The sequence below is a fragment of the Molothrus ater genome, chromosome 13 (genome assembly GCF_012460135.2).
Source record: "Molothrus ater isolate BHLD 08-10-18 breed brown headed cowbird chromosome 13, BPBGC_Mater_1.1, whole genome shotgun sequence".
NCBI classification, from domain to species: domain Eukaryota; kingdom Metazoa; phylum Chordata; class Aves; order Passeriformes; family Icteridae; genus Molothrus; species Molothrus ater.
Window position 1 is genome coordinate 12,609,836 of NC_050490.2, and position 16,553 is coordinate 12,626,388.

Here is a 16,553-nt window from a genome sequence, read left to right on the forward strand (position 1 = left end):
GGTGTCTAAAGGCTGCTCTAGGGAGGGCACAATACCAGTCCTACCACGTAGCTGGCACCAGAACAGGCAACTGTCAACAGTGTTCCAGCAATTAGAGATCGAGTATTGTCTGGGGATTTCAGCTTCCTTCTAGCTGGAGATCCTTTGTATCCTGGTGTGCACAGCCCTGCAGACACCCTGTGTAATGGGAGACCCAAAACCACACCCTGAGCAGCATTGCTCGAGGGGGAGCTCGTCCTTCAGACAACAGCAAAATCCCTTTGCTTTAGGCGTCCCCAGAAAGTGACCCCAGTCACATGGAGCTCTGCTCGTGCAGGGTGAGGGCTAAGGCAGATGGGCTTCTCTCTTTTTTCAGCACTGTCTCTATCCTGCTGCCTGCACGGGTTCAAATGAGGTTGGAGGATGATTTTGTGTGGCCGTCAGTCTCTTCAAGACCATCCACAGCATTTTTCTGCCATCTGTCATTTTGAGAAGAAAAGCACACAAGAAAAAATAATAAACTCAAATTATTGCCTAATCAACACCAAAATCAGTGCTGCTTGCTCAGCCTGCGGGCCACAATTAGATGCCATCAGCAAATTTGGGCAGCTTGCCTGGGCTGCAGTCTTTCATCTCTGGAAGACTGACAGGCAAACCAGGGATCTGCAGGCAGAGGAAGGAGCTGGGATCCGTTTGAAGGACTTGCCTGGCTCTTTGGGGAAAGAGCACATAATTCAAAACAGTAGGAAAAATGGACTTTTGTGCTTATGTTTGTTAATTAAAGGAAAACCATACCAGAGGAAGGGCTGTTTAGGCCTCCAGCACCATCTCACAGTATTGCCCTGGTTCTGCAGCCCCAGCTCAGTTTGCCTTGCCAGGAGGATGCTCTGGGTAAATCACTTTGGGAAATGATGGAACACGTGTCACTTGAACATTCTTACAGCCTTGGCAGGGCCATCACGTGTCTCTGCATTCATGGAGGATCTCAGTGCCTGGTTTGAAGCCCGCACCTTCCTCTTCCTCCCGTTTTGCACCTCAGCTGCTTTTCCAAAAGCCAAGAGCTAGAGCAAAGGGCAGTGCCTTCACCCACAATGCCAGCTGGGGAAGGGGATCTCAGAACTGGGGAGGGGGTGAGGGGAGCACCCAGAGCCAGGAGGGAGGGGACAGTGGGATGAAGGTGCTCCTGGCAGGGGCAGGGAAGGGGTGTGGGACTGGGCAGAGCAGGGGGCTGGACACTCTGAGTCACACTGGCCTCCACCTCTGTGGTCCCCGTGGAGGGAGGGCTCAGAGGTGCTCGGAGCAGCTCAGAGGAAAGGTGCTGAGGCTGTCCCTCCTCCCAGGGAGGAAGGTGGGTTAGAGGAACAACCCTGCTGAAGCTCCAGTGCTCTGAAACGTGATCCTGCCAGAGGCACCTCCCTGGGCCCCACCTCGTCCTCCCTGACCTATATATGTGCCCGGCCCTGGGCGGCGCGGGGGCCGCGGCTCGCTCAGCCCCCGGAGCCCCTGCGCAGGGACAGGGAGCGCCAGGGCATGGCCAAGAACACCAACATGCGCTGGCGGCTGCCGCTGGTGTGCCTGCTCTGGGAGCTGGCCATGATTGTCCTCTTCGGGGTCTTCGTGCGCTTCGGCGCCGAAGCTGATGCGCACTGGGAGGAGGAGAAACAGGGCATGAACCTGACCAGTGACATGGAGAACGACTTCTACTTCCGATACCCCTGTGAGTATTCTGGGAGCCTAATCCTTGTGCTGGCTGGTCCCCATCCCATCCCATCCCATCCCACCATCCCATCCCATCCCATCCCATCCCATCCCATCCCATCCCATCCCATCCCATCCCCTCCCATCCCATCCCATCCCACCATCCCATCCCATCCCATCCCACCCATCCCATTCTGTCCCATCCATCCTATCCTGTGCTGTGGCAGAGCCTGTCAGAGGTGCTGTCTCCACCAATTGCTAACTGGTTGTGCTCTTGCCTCGAGGCTGACTTGGGGTTCACCAAAGAACCAGAGAAAAGCCTCATGGCCCTCTGGTGCCCTGGGGCTCTGTCAGCAGGGTACTGTGACGTCTTTTCTCCAGGAATAGGGCTGACGTGTTCCCAACACTCTGCAAGTTTCAGCTCTCTGCCCCCTCCCTCAGCTTTGGATCAGAGCAAGCCTTTCTGTGCACACAGAGGAACGGCTGTCGAGATCCTGTGACATCTTCCTCCTCTTCCTCTGTCCACCCCCTCACTTGTGAATTACCCTTTAGCTACTGGCATTTCGGTGCCAGAGTCCTCCTGAGCTGCCAGGTTCCCAGGGTTCTTAGGTTCTGCATCACAGTGACACAGAAATTATTCAGAAGGTTAAAGCTCTTCTGGCCAGCCAGTGCCTCTGGGTGGCTTTGATCTCCAGGGCTGGTCATCTTTGTGAGCCTTTCAGAACATGCTGCTTCTGTAGGCAATTGTTTCCAAGGAAGCAACAGGCCTGAGTCATGCATCTATTTAGAACATTTCCATTAAAAACACCTGCTAAATCAAAGGAGCTATAGCAACCTGTGGCTGCTGAGGATTAGCTAGTGGAGAGAAGGATTTGCTTACAGAAACCCGCTGCTCAGTCAGCCTCCAGGTTCATGTATGGTCGTGGCTGCCCTGGGCTCTCCCTGGACATCTGCCCTTGGGACCAGCCCCACACAGGTTGGTGTGAAGCAGCAGCAGTGCCTGAGGGCTGCTCTTGTCACTGGTGTGCTGGGAGGACATCAGGAAAGAATGTGTAGGAGCTAAGGAAGTGACATCTCTTCTGTCCTCATATCCCACTCCTGCTCTGCACTGCCAAATATTCCCCCTCAAATGGCAAGATGGATTCAACACAACTAAATCAAGCTAAGGGCAGCTGCTCAGTTTAGCTTTGAATTACGTTTCTGTTTCAGGCCTGAGGAAGAGCTCACGTGCCCAAAAGCACAGCTGTTCTTTCTCCCTTATCTAATCAGAAATTTTCTCTCTCTGCAAAGATGGACAAACATGACAAGGTGGCCAAGCCCTGGAATTTTAATCCTTGTGTCCATCCAGTGCTGCTCAGAAGACTGGGGTGGTTGATCACCCGAAGATCATTTGTACCAACATATCTGTGACCACTGCTGTCCCCAGCACATGTCTGCAGTGGCAGAGGGATGAGTGACAAATGAACAGGTCCTTCAAGCCAGAAAAGATTGGGAAGGCAGGCAGAGGGAAGCTGCCCTGGTTTCAGGAAGCCAATATGTGGTTGTGTCAATGGTGCCCATTGCCAGGTCCAGTCAGTGAGACAATTCCTTCTCATTTTGGATTGTACATGGATATTTTGTAATCAGTGACTCATCTGCTCTCTAGAGGAAAAGAAATGAGATTTGTTTGTCCCCAAGAGCATTCCCAAAACCCAAACACTTATTCTTGATAGTTATGGCTATTGTCCTGCCACAAAAGCAGGCTTACAAAATCTGTAGGGCATGGCAATGCCTGTACTGCCTCTGAATGATAACAATGTTATTCTTACTAAGAGAAAACAAAGGCAAGGGTTAGAAAAAGGTCTTAGATTGGGTGTGGTTTAAAGAAAGATCTGCTCTTCCTCCTGAGTTCATACAGGGTCTAACACACAATGGGATCCTCTGGGTTTTGGGAAGGCACGCAGTCCACAGCTTTAACTCTGACCTGTGTATTTCTGCTTTTAGGATGAGAGAATGAATATATGATGCAAATGGCAGCAGATAAATCTAGCTGTGTATTGTGCTGCTTACACTGAAAAGAGAGAGAGGAAACAAATACAGCTGCAGAGGGAAGGTCTATGGGATTGTGTGGTAAAACCACAGTAACTAAGACTGGTTCTTAGGACATGTGGAGAAGTGCTTTGGAAGTGACCTCTGCTGAGCAGTGCCAGCTGCAGATCTCGTCTCCTTCCTTTTTAAAGAGTGATTTCATAGGGGGGACATCTTTTAAAAGCAATCAGATTAGCATGGCACTACATGGCTTAAGCCTGTCCAAATGCTCATCCTTAAGTTGCAAGGTCTTCTAAAGCACAAAAGGACAAAACTCCCAGCTTCTGCAGAGCTGCACTTCACACAACTCTTCACCAGGCTTCAGGGGTGGTAGCAGACACAAGCCCTGTGGAAATGCACCAGGAGCTGATGGATTTCAGCACAGTTTCAGGGTAGAGCAGACTTGCAGCCCCAGAATTTCCTTTGCCCTGAGCTTACACCCTCTCTGAGTGCACAGACTTTGCTGGATGTAGTGGCTATAATGATTTCTGCACTGCAAAATGCAGAATATTCTGGTTTAGCTCCCTCAGCGCTGTATTTATCTGCTCTGCAGCATGGTTTTGCTGGCAGGAGTCTCCCAAGGGGGATCCCAGCCTTGGGTCTCCTGCTCTTTCCATTGGCTGAGTGGCCTGCAGTGTTAGGGTTTGCATGGTTCAATTTGTAAGTATGCAAGCGTTTCAGCTCACTTAATTGCAAAGGAATGCTTATCTGATAGAAAGGTGCAGCATTAAAAAGTACAGCAGGTTTATTGCACCAAGAAGGTCTTTCAAGAGGCTCACACAGATCTGGTTTCCCCCGGGGGAAGGGCATCTGAGGGGCTCAGGTGAGCAGCTCTGACCATTAGTGGGAAGAACTGGGTCTCTCTGGTTTGAGCACTAAAAATCTCACAGGGTGGGGTTCTGCTCTCAAGGGTATTTTGCCGCTGATTTCCAAAGCATTTAAAAATGTATTTGTAAACTTTCCTCGTTCTTGTGCTCTCCTTGCTCTGAGCCATCACCAGGACCCTGCACTGAATGGACCTACCCAAAATGGCCATTTACGTGTTTCAACAAAACTTTACTGTTCATTCATGTGATGGTTTTGAGTTTTTCACAAAAGGAGAAAAAACAATCTGAATAGAAAAGCGTTTTCCTTTGTACACTCCATTACTCTCAGGTCTTCTTCTTTTGCACGCAGCTTTTAGTAAACATTTACTTTAAAGGCTGAGCCTTTTAACCAAAAGCCAATTTCTAAAAGCTGAGCCATTTTCAGACTTAGAAACATGGGGACATGAGGCAAACACACATTTTCTCTTGAATTTCCCCCCTACTGCTACTAATGTAATTAGTTTCTTTTCAACACCAACTGCACGCACCACTTGCAGCCCTGCTGTCCTGGCAGAGCTGACACTCCCTTCCCTCTGCACAGCTTTCCAGGATGTCCATGTGATGATCTTTGTGGGCTTTGGCTTCCTCATGACGTTCCTCAAGCGCTATGGATTCGGAGCTGTGGGTTTCAATTTCCTCCTTGCTGCCTTTGGGATCCAGTGGGCTCTCCTGATGCAAGGCTGGTTCCACTCTTTCAAGGATGGGAAGATCCTCATTGGAGTGGAGAAGTAAGGAGGAGTTGGGCTCTGGGATGGCACCTCTGGCCTGGCCAGTGGAAGAGCTGGAATGAGAGCCAAGCAGTTGGCAACACCTGTATGTCAGTGCTGGGAACACGTATCATCCACATTACCTGAATAATGTGGGGGTGTGAGGATGAGAGGAAGGTCAGTGGGAAATCTAGGGATGTTTCCTAATCATTTCTTTTTCTTCAGGTGGGATCTCTAGAGCTGGGGGTGGGTAAGAGTGATTTACAGAGAAGTTTTTCCTTATTAAACCACAATTTTCCTTCCTTTTTTCCAGCCTGATCAATGCTGATTTCTGCGTGGGCTCTGTGTGCATCGCCTTTGGGGCCATCCTGGGCAAAACCAGCCCCATACAGCTCCTTGTCATGACTTTATTTCAAGTCACACTCTTTTCAGTGAATGAGTACATCCTCCTCAACCTTCTTCATGTAAGGCTTTAGGTAGTACCTGCTTTGTTCTGCTCCTCCCTCCCTGCCCCTCTCCAAACTGTCTCCCTTTGCTATGGCCCCACCAAGCCACTGCCTTCATGAGCATTAAAAATGCAAGAATCCAGGCAGCAAAAGCAGGCAGATTGTGAAGGAGAGGGGCAGTGGACCATACTTTCCTGGCAAGGGAGATCTTCTGGGGTTTTACACATAAGCCTGTCAATTCAGGAGCACTGGGTCCTCTGTCAAGTGCACGGACAAGCTGGGCATGATGCAGATCAGGCCTCAGCTCCAGAACAAGTGGTGATTGCAGAGGCAAACCTCTGTTTTCCCGTGGCTGCAGGTAAAGGATGCAGGTGGCTCCATGACCATTCACACCTTCGGAGCCTACTTTGGCCTCACGGTGACACGGATCCTGTACAGACCCAACCTGGAGCAGAGCAAGGACAAGCAGGGCTCCGTGTACCACTCTGACCTCTTTGCTATGATCGGTGAGCCAGCCCTCATCCTGGGCTGCTGCTGCATGGGGAGCACTGGGCTGCACAGGGCTGGATCCTTCTGTGTCTCTGGGAAAAAATGAAACCAGGATATGGGGTTGAGGAGCTCTGTATCCCAGAGATCTTTCACATTTCAGAGTTACTCAGCTCCCTTCATCAGTGGCTGGGCTGAGATGGTGCCTGGGAAAATAAGGATGCATTTTGGTTCCCTTTCTCTGCCAGCCTTTCCTGATGCTGGTCTCATCATGTGGGGCATGGATCTGAGGAAGCAGGACTATGGGATGTAATTTCCCCCCATGCAGAAGAGTTTTGTTTTCAATCCCTGTATTCTCTCTTTTCCCTTTCTCTTCCTCATCCCATCTGCCCCATCCCACCAGGTACCCTGTACCTGTGGATGTACTGGCCCAGTTTTAACTCAGCCATTTCTGACCACGGGGATGCCCAGCACAGGTCTGCCATTAACACATACTGCTCGCTGGCTGCCTGTGTCCTCACCACCATGGCCTTCTCCAGCATGCTGCAAAAGAAGGGCAAGCTTGACATGGTAAGATGGGAGCACAGAGCCCTGCACTGCCCCAGGGACATATAATGAGGTTGATCAAGGGTCTAGGAAACAACTGGCACTCTTGTTTTGCTGAACAGACACAGGGTTTCCGGGATGATGGTGAAACCAGCATCCAGGCAGAAACTCTGAGGCTATATTGAATAAGAAAGTGGGAATGGGTCCTGCAGGGCTTGGAGTGTGGGGTGATGCCCTCCCAAGTCACAGCAGGGACTGGACCTGCTCTTGGACACGTTGCAGAGCCCTTTTTGGCAGCGCTCCCCATCAAACAAGGCCTGCGCAGCAGCTCGTGAGCAATCAGGGGGCTGACTTGTACGTGTTGGATGTGTGGGTGACATGTCTCTGTGACAGCAGAGCTTGCATGACACACGGGTGAGACAATTTCCATCTCATCACAACTCCCCACCCATATCTGTGGATGCAAAGAACGTGTGTGGTACGGGGAGTGGGAGTCTCTGTGCACCTGTGCTACAGACAGAAGCTGCCTGTTCTTTTCTTGTTTTTCACCACCAAGTAGGAAAATGGGCCCTGATATTTCCTCTGGAAACATTTTCAGAGCTGATTCTCCCGCTTTGCCATTTGCACCATCCCTGAGCAATAGCAATGTCCCTGAGATGCCAAGGCAGAGTGGTTGCCCCTGCAGGTGCACATCCAGAACGCCACGCTGGCCGGCGGCGTGGCCGTGGGCACCAGCGCCGAGATGATGCTCACCCCATATGGCTCCCTCATTGTTGGCTCCATCTCTGGCATCGTGTCCACGCTGGGCTATGTCTACTTCACGGTGAGTGCTGCTCGAGGGGCCTGCAGCCCTGCTCCTGCTGAGGAGACCAGAAATGGATTCACTTCCCTTTGGCAGTTCCTGCTTTCCAGAATCCCTTGTGAGATGCACTTCTGTCTCCTTTTACTGGCCCAAAATGCTCAGGAAGTTTCAGACTCCCAAAAGGAGCGTGTTTGGAGGATATGTTGTTAGTTTATCTTGAGCTTGGCTCACATCTTTGTCTACGAGCCTTTAGCTGTTTAATGGGACACAATATCTCTCCTCTTTCTCTGCTTATCCCAATCCTCCATGGAAGAAACTAATCCTTTCCAGGGTCACACTCAATTCCCTGATCTCTCTCTACTTCCCTCCCCCTCAGCCTTTTTTGGAGTCTAGGTTGCACATTCAGGACACATGTGGCATCCACAACCTCCATGCCATGCCAGGCCTTATTGGGGGCATTGTGGGGGCCATCACAGCAGCTGCAGCCACGGAAGATGTGTATGGAAAGGAAGGGTAAGATGGCTTGAAAATCTTCCCTGAGAACAAATTTTACCTGAAGCTCTGTGGGCTGGGAGCAGGGAGCAAATAACAGCTTTTGTTAGTAGTTCAGAGTTGCCCAGAGTTATCCCTCAAAAACATGGGTTGTGCTGACTGTGTTGGGTTTACTGAATTGTAGCCTCATCTTATGCAGCTGACTCTTGGTGGCCTCAAAAAGTGAGCCGCAGTCCCGCTGTTTGGCATTATTCTGGGCCGCAGTGGGGAGGGAAGTGCTTCTCCCTCTCCCCTGCATTGTTTTGTGGGGTCAGGTAAGGCTAAAAGTCTGAATTACAAAGAGGTTGTTTGTATTTTGGGCTCCTCCTTGGTAAAGCTTTGCCAGGGGTCAGAGAAAGAAGTGAGCGGTGTTTTGGTCATTGGTCCACTGCAGAAGAGGGATGGGGCCAGGGAAGAGCTCCCAAAAGAGCAAGGCACTATGGTTCCTCCGGAGCCGGGGAATTCCTCCTGCCAGGGGCAATCATCACCATTTCTGCCCTCGGCAGGTTCATCAAGGCGTTTGACTTCACGGGCGTGTACCAGACGCGGACACCCAGCATCCAGGGAGGCTTCCAGGCAGCCGGCATTGTGGTGTCTCTGCTGATGGCATTCGCTGGGGGAGCCATCGTGGGTAAGCCGGAGGGCAGCGCGGAGAGGGGAGGATGCTGAAACAGCGGCCGGATCCATGTGCCGGATCCATCCTGGGGGGACGGCACCGAGCGCCGTGCCAGGGCTGCGTTTGCCCCCTTGGGTGGAGCATCCCGCATCCCCCCGTGCCCACCGCCCTGCCCTCCTCCTCTCAGGGGGCATCCTGAAGCTGCCCATCTGGGGGGACGCCGCGGCCGAGAACTGCTTCGAGGATGGCATTTACTGGGAGGTGAGCGGGCCGGGAGCGGGAGCGGGGCGGGGGGCACGAGATGGCGCTGTCGGCCCGCGGCCCGGCCCGGGGGGCTCAGGGGGCTCTGCCGCAGGTGCCGGAGGACGAGGAGAGCGACGTGTACCACATGCACAACCCCGACAAGCCCGCCTCGCCCTGAGCCGCGCCCCGCCGCCCGCCCGCCTTCCCCGCCGCAGCACCGAGCCCCGCTGCCGCGCCGGGGGATCGTCCGTTCCCCGCGACCGCGGGGCTCTGCCCTGCTCCGCCGCTTTTGTAACGAGCTGCTGTGGATATAATAAAGTCGTGTTCTTCTTTCCAGGCCTGTGCTGCCGTGTGTCAGCGGCCGAGCGGGGTGGGATGTGCGGCACAGGGATGGGATGTGCGGCACAGCAGCTGCCAGGAGGGCTCTTGGCTGCCCGGGGTAAAGCAGAGGCGCTGGGACACTCCTGGTGCCCTGGGGACGAAGTGGAGGCATGAACAGTGGCAGCACAAGCGGGGTGTATTAGACAATGTATTAGATAATGCAGTCTGGGGAGATACTTGGTTTGGGAGCTGGCACCTGAGATGACAGCACCCACGGTGGGAAGCACAGGCTGGGCTCGTTCTTTTTGAGGAGGGGATGCTGGGGTGCAGCAGCTGAGCCTTTACTCATCCTGCCATCCACGTGGGGGTGAGGGCCATTGTGAGTCCAGCTACACTTCTACACGATGGCCTCTGCCATCACCTTCCCTTGAACTGCCCTACTGAGGCCTCCATCAGTTCCTTGGGAACCTTGTTTGCATGTACAGCACAGGCTGGCAGCACCCTTTCCTCCTTTTTGGCTTCATCCATTTCTTTCAGTGTCATCAGATGGCTCTTTCCACTGTCTGGTGCTATTCTGATGGGAAGAAGACAGCCCCCATCTCTTAGCTGGACCATCAGGCTTCAGCCAGAGTTGGAGGACACAGGGATGAAAACCAGGCCTAAATTCCTGCATGTTTTCCAGGGTGATATAATATGAGGAGTAAGAAAGGAAAAGGGAGGGGGGAAAGGAGGTAGGAGGGCTGATAGGTCTCTTCACTGCATCTAGCTGTAATTCTTACACCTGAGGGGGGGAGTCAAAAGTAGCTATTCACATCCCCTTGGGATATGACACCCTCATTTTCCATGCTGGGTAAAGACAAAAACCCTTTACAACACATGTTTCTGGAATTTGTCAGCGGCTGCCAGCAGCAGCATGTTAATTAAATGTCGGCAAAGATGGAAGCAAGAGGCTCTGCTCTAATTGGACACTTTGCTTGGTGGAGCTGAAAAACATTGTGACAGAGGAGGAGGTGCCGAAACACTGTGTTCCCCTGCCATGGCGGGGATGGGGACAGCCAGGCACGGAGACGCTCTCTCCTGTACACACATTGCCTCCATTTGGCCTGAAACAACCTCACCATTGAAAAAAGAAGAGTAATAAAAGGCCTAAAATCCTCCACAGCATTGGTTTCCAGCACGGCAGCAGTGTGGCATGCAGGGAGAGGGCTGGTTGGCTGAGGAGAAATTCAGAAATATCATAGCTGGGCCAGCTGGAGCTCCAGCCTGCTTGCCAGCAAGTGGTGTATTGTATATTTCTTTTATGATGGCAAAGGCAGGTCTGACAGGGGTTAGAAATGGTCTCTGGAGAATGATCCCTGCAGAGGCTGAAGCGTACATTGAGCTGCATCCTTTCTCTAAGACAGGGATGGGAAAATGTAGGGCAAGTGTTTTCCCTGTGCTGGGATCTGCTGAAGGAGGGAGATCTTGTCCCAGCTTCTCTGCACTGGGAAAGGGATGTAACAGCCATTTTCTGCTCACAGCTTCATCCAGAGAGTGCATCAGAAACCACCTCAGGGATGTTTACTGACAGGCACCACAGACAACGTCATTTCAGAAAGGGAGTCCAAAACTTTTCCCCACAAGTCTGCAAAATCTAAAAGCAGAAGCAGACCTTTTGGGCACTGCATTTCCTTCTGTGTGACTGGACTGATGTCCCTTCATCCCACACCATTTAAGTTTTGTCTGTGTCCCAGATAATCCGTGTATCCCACCTTCATGGCCTCTGGTCTTTCCTCGCAGCAGCTCACCAGGGTCCATATAATGGCAAAGACTGGGTGACCCTCATTGCTTCAGCAAGGTGGCCAACCCACATCTCTGATGACAGCTCTGTGAGCCCTGGGAGATGGTCCTGTCCCATGTGCACATGCTGGAAGAAGCAGCCCTGACCCAATTCCCCGGCCCTCTGGGCTGTGCCTCCTCCTCGTGGGAAGACCCCTAAATTGCCGGGGCTGCTGGGCAGCGAAGCGTTTTATTGCCTGTGCTCTGGCGGGGCTCAGTCTGGTCTCAGTGCCTAAATCACTCGCTGGGGCTGGCCGTGCAGCTTTAATTCCCTGGCAAACAATGCCGGGAGCGGGCTGCCGTGTTTGAAGTGCGGCCGCGGCCCCAGCGGTGGACGGAGGGTTTCTCAACGGGGGAGCGTGGAGAGCAGAGGATTGGGCTGCTCCAGTAGGCGGGAGAACATGTGAGAAAGGGGCTGGAGATACTCGCGGGGATTAGGTGGTACAAATTGGCTGGGAAGCACCGGAGCCATTGACCAAAGTTGTCCTGGGGCAGGTTCCCATGGGGGGGGGGGGGGGGTGGCTGAAACAACCTGCCTTCAAGGAGGCTGGAAGGCCCAGCCTGGCTGCTAATCCCCTGGGATCTCTGTGGCATGGAGCAGAAAAGAGGTTAAAAAAAGGGAAAATCTCATGTAAAGGTGGTGGTTTCCCCAAGGGGATGATGTTAGAGAGAGAAGGGAGGAGGTGGGGGAAGGAACAGCATAGTTTAATCCCTCTTTTAATAGGCAGGTGGTGGGCTTTGCTCGCACTCCTGCTCCTGCAAGCTGCTGCAGAGATTTTGGCAGAAGGCCTTGCTCACCTCTGCTGTCCCCCACTCTTGGTGGAGAGGGGCCCCATCTGTGGATCTGCCTGGGACAAGGGGGTTTGCCTGCTTCCTACAGCTGTGCCCATGTGTGTGCTGGTGTGCACGGGTGCACCTACATGGTGTCCACCCCAGATTTGGGCTGAAATGGGCTCATTGCACACCCCAGCCACTGGCCGCTGCGTATCTGCTGCTGGCGGTGTGCCCACATGTACAAAGCCACACATCCCCCCGCCCTCCTTCACCTTGCACAGGTGGCACACTGAAAGCCACGCTGCAGGTGATGCTCACGTGCTGTTTGCCGTGGTGCCACCGTGCACATCGTCCCACCTGTGCCACGCACACCCAGCCACCTTTGGGCCAGCATGTCCAGGCCTGGCATGCCCACGTGTACAAAGCCCCATGTGCCCACAGCCTTTTTGACCTTGCAGAGGTGGCACACCGAAAGCCACGCTGCAGGTGCTGCTGGTGATGCCCACACACTGTTGGCCGTGGTGCTACCTGTGCCACACACACCCAGCCACCTTTGGGCTAGCTCGAGTGGCGTGTCCAGGCCCGGCCTGCCCACAGGTACAGAGCCACACATCCCCACAGCCATGCCCTCAGCCTTTTTGACCTTGCACAGGTGGCACACTGAAAGCCACGCTGCAGGTGCTGCTGGTGATGTTCACACACTGTTGGCCGTGGTGTTACCTGGGCCATGCACACCCAGCCACCTTCGGGCCGGCGTGTCCAGGCCCGGCCTCGTAAGCCTCGCTCCAGCCCCTCTGAAGGAGCGCTGTAAATTGTAATCAGATTAGGGCAGCCGGTCGCTTAGGGCCCTTGAAAAGGGCATACGTCCCCTCATCAGTACCTAGCATTGAGTCGCACAAAGGGTCTAAGTAACTCGGCAGGGGTCGGGCCCTCTGGAGCGCAGGGGAGGGGGCTCGCCTTTCTTTTCTCTCTGTCCCTTGTAATTATGTCAATTTGCTAGCCAAATTGTTTGCTTGAGTGGACAGTGGGGGCTTGCCCCCCTTCACACCTCCCCCCCACCCCTAACCCCATTCATGTGCTAATGTGGGAAGGAGCACGGCCTCCTGACTTTGGGAGGTGGCCGTCAAGGAGCAAAGTACAGGGGGGCATGGGCCAGGAGTCCCCCATTTATGTGCCCATGGATGCCTTGGCCTTGCAGCCCCGATGAACAGGGCTCTCCTGGTTACTTTACCCCGTGGCAGGGCGTGCAATGGCCCAGCAGCCCCAGGCAGCCCTGGCTATCTCTGGCCACCCCTCACCTGTGCCACATGCCCTCCTAGGCCACGGCATCCCCAGGGCCAGGAGCCTTGCCCTCTGCACTGCGGTTTCCCCAGCACACCTCCCCACCCACTCACCTCCCAGCATTTGCATATATTCTGCCTGCAAATCCTTGTCAAGGGGACCCTCTTTATTGCCTGTATAGATCACAGGGTGTTAGTTAAGGGGCTTCTTTGTATTGCCTCAGACAGCTGGGGTCATCAAAAGTCCTGTGGTGGGAAGGAGAGACAGGAGGAGGGGGGAAGCTCTGACAATACAGACTGAAGGATTAAAGGAGCATATAAAGTTCCTATTGAGTGAGACAAGAGGCTGTTCACTCCCAAGATTGACAGCAACCAGGAGGCGATTCCCAACACAATGTCCAATTAATTCTCTACCCTCTTCGCTGCCGTCTCCTCCTCCCTCCTCTCCTGGGCTGGGGCATGAGCAGGGAAGGGCTGAAGCTAAGATCCTTGAGAAGGTAATTAATTATTCCTGACTAAGAGGAGCTTGCTGAGGTGATGGCCAGTCCCCAGGCTCACTGGGCATCCATCCCCCTCCTACAGGCTGCCATCAGTTTGGGCCACTTCAGGGTAGTTTTCCTCTCTATCACAGAGCTGTCCCACCTAAGGTCCATCTTCATGGTATGTGCTGGACAATAACCTGGGCTACTGCTGAGCCTGGAAGAGAAAGATTTAGGGCTAAAGCCAAGCTGACAGTGGAATGCAGTGAACAAGGCAGCAGGAGGAAAGCCAGGGAGCAGGGCAAGGTGCATGACCAAGATGTCTGGGCATGCAGAGCATCTGGGGAGAGGCAGAGCAGCATGTGCCAGGCCTGGGGATCAGATTTTACCTGTGTGTGCAGTGGCAGTGGTTAAAGTAGGTCCACCTATCCTGATTTTGTAGGGAGAAGTGGGTTTCTGGCAGTGAGGGTGCATTGCCACTGTTCCCTGGGCTAGCCACCCACACTGCCCTAGTGCTAGCCATAGCAGGACATGTAAGAGATATTGTAGGATATTGCAGCTCTTTGATGTACCCCATGTAGAGGAGCAGAATCTGGGCTATCATGTGAAATTTCTGCAAGCCCAGAGGGAGGAAAGCACCTTTCTCTGAGCTGGCCATCTTTTCCTTGGTACTCTCTGTGGCAATGAGGCTCCCACACATGAGTGACCAAAGTCCTTCAACAGTGACAAACATCTTCAAACCACCTCATCTGGGAGAAAAAGCCATGCAACCAGGACAGCCTGTTCTCACCACAGGGACATTTTGGCCAGCCCATTTTCTACTGCTCAGCACTGGCCCCTTCCCCTCTGCCACCCCTGAGCATGGCACTGAGGATGATCGGTCAGCACGGGGTGTGGAACGAGTGCTGCCCTCCCTGCACACCTCAGGAGCAGGGGATGCCCTCAGGATGCCGGCCTGGGGCTGCCAGGGGCTCGGCACCTCCTGCCCGCTCCCTCCCGCCGCACACGCTCCCAGTGAAGTTGTTTGAAAGTCTTCCGGCAGTTTTCCCGGCCAGGAATAACAGATTAGCCATGATCTGATCAGCCCAGTATCTAAGCTGTATTCTCCCTGCTGACAAGTATTTGAAAGAGGGGAGGGGCCACTTTCAGCCCAACGATGAATCTTTCAGCGACAAGAAAAGACCCTTTTTTCTGCCTGCCAGCCGCGGGCTGCTCCGTGCCCTGTTGCTAAGCGAGACCCGGGGCTGCTGCTTGCACGCGGCCGGCTCCAGCCGGGCCCTCGGGTTAGCAGGATCAGGATATTCACACCAGACATCTTGGTTTTTTTAGGGAGGGTGTTTCTTTTCTCACCCACCTCTGCCTGGCAAATAACAGCTCGCCAGCGAGGCCCAGGGATGCTCCTGCTGAGGCAGCTTGCCCTGGGAGGAAAGGGAAAATGCAGAAGCTGTTGGAGGGGAGATTGGGGCATTGGGGTCAGGCACACAGCCCTAAATGTCTGGGGTTTGCTACCACACGTGGGGCTGTCCCTATCTGGGCAGCCACCCCACAGCCCCCATGTCCTGGTGGTTTTGGGCACAGTGGGACCGTGGGAACATGGATGTGGAGGATGCTTGGGGCTGGTGTCTGAGAAAAACCTGGCTTGGCCTCATGCAGGGGTGGCTCTGGGCATGGTATTACAGGGGAACATGTGGCAGAGGAAATAGGAGGATAATCTCCCCTTTTGGGATGCTTTTTTAGTCCCTACAACGTCACTCTGCTCCGGAGCACCGTCTTATCCTGTCAGTACCAGCCGTGTGACCCTGGGAGAAAGAAGGGAGAGCACTAAGACAAAGGCTTCCAGGCTATTTCTGAAGCTGCCAGCATGAGGTGCCCTCGCCTAAGACATGGTGCTCGCATCTCTCCCCTCCTGCAAGGCAGCGGTGCAGGCAGGACTGCGGGCTGCCAGGGCCGGGGCTGGCACCTCTCAGAGCCCTGCCCGCCCTGCCTGCCCTCGCTCAGGCACAGTGTGGGGAGAGGAAGGAGGCTCTCAGCCCTTCGTGTACCCCTCCAGTGACTCTCTGGTGCTGCTGCCGAGCCTCCCTCAGCAGCCCCGAGCAAAGGCATCCCGGTGTTACTGATGCACGGCAGCTCAGGCTCTTTGTGAGCAGCCCTGTGCAGGAAATCTCCCTCTCCACGGCTGTAGGAAGCCTGGAGAAACCCACTCACTCCTGCCTCAGCCCAGGAAGTCTTGCTTGACCCCAGACTCCTGCAAGCCCTCAATATCCTGATAGAGGTGACCAGGGTTCATTCCACTGACGTGCAGGAGTGTGGAAGAGACATGCAGAGAGGCTGTTTCCTTTTCCAGGGAAAAGATAAACCGCTCTGGCACAGCATCACGAGCTGCTCCCTCTCCTCAGGCCATGCCCTGTGCCCAGCTGGTGCAGAAAGCCCCTGGGAAAGATGCCAGGGGGGATGTAAAAGTTACTGCTGCTTTCAGCAGCACAAAAAGGAAAGAAACCCTGAGCCTCCCGGTTTAAAACACAAAATGCTGGATCCATGGCTGTGATACAGCCCCTTTCTGGATCTTTAGCAGCACAAAGCAGCTGACAGATTGGCCTCTCTGGCCCAGTGAGCTCTTGTCCAGTTTGTGGAGGTCCCTCGATGGCTGAAGGGGCAGCACCAGTGCTGATGTCAAGGCCACCTCCAGTGCCACGGGCAATGGGATGGCTTTCCCAGGACCTGGAGGGTGTCCTGAGTCACATCAGAGGCATGATGACTTTCTCCTGTATTCCAGGACAGAGGTACCTATGTTTGGCATTCTGGAGAAGGTGGAGTTATGGAGTTATGGGAGCAGGTGCTCTATCAATTTGTTTTTGCCACGGGCAGCAATGGTTGCAGGGGCTCTTTCCCATTCT

At 53.9% G+C, this 16,553-nt stretch overlaps 1 protein-coding gene across 1 annotated transcript; it reads left to right on the forward strand.

The window, feature by feature from the left end:
• Nucleotides 1–1,509: 1,509 nt before the first annotated feature.
• On the forward strand, nt 1,510–9,321 carry RHCG (Rh family C glycoprotein). Its single transcript, XM_036389913.2, has 10 exons — nt 1,510–1,696; nt 5,152–5,338; nt 5,631–5,781; nt 6,122–6,269; nt 6,653–6,819; nt 7,481–7,618; nt 7,974–8,110; nt 8,635–8,759; nt 8,932–9,005; nt 9,100–9,321. The coding sequence occupies exons 1-10, from the start codon at nt 1,510–1,512 to the stop codon at nt 9,163–9,165; spliced, it is 1,380 nt and encodes a 459-aa protein (XP_036245806.1). The 3' UTR covers nt 9,166–9,321.
• Nucleotides 9,322–16,553: the final 7,232 nt, after the last annotated feature.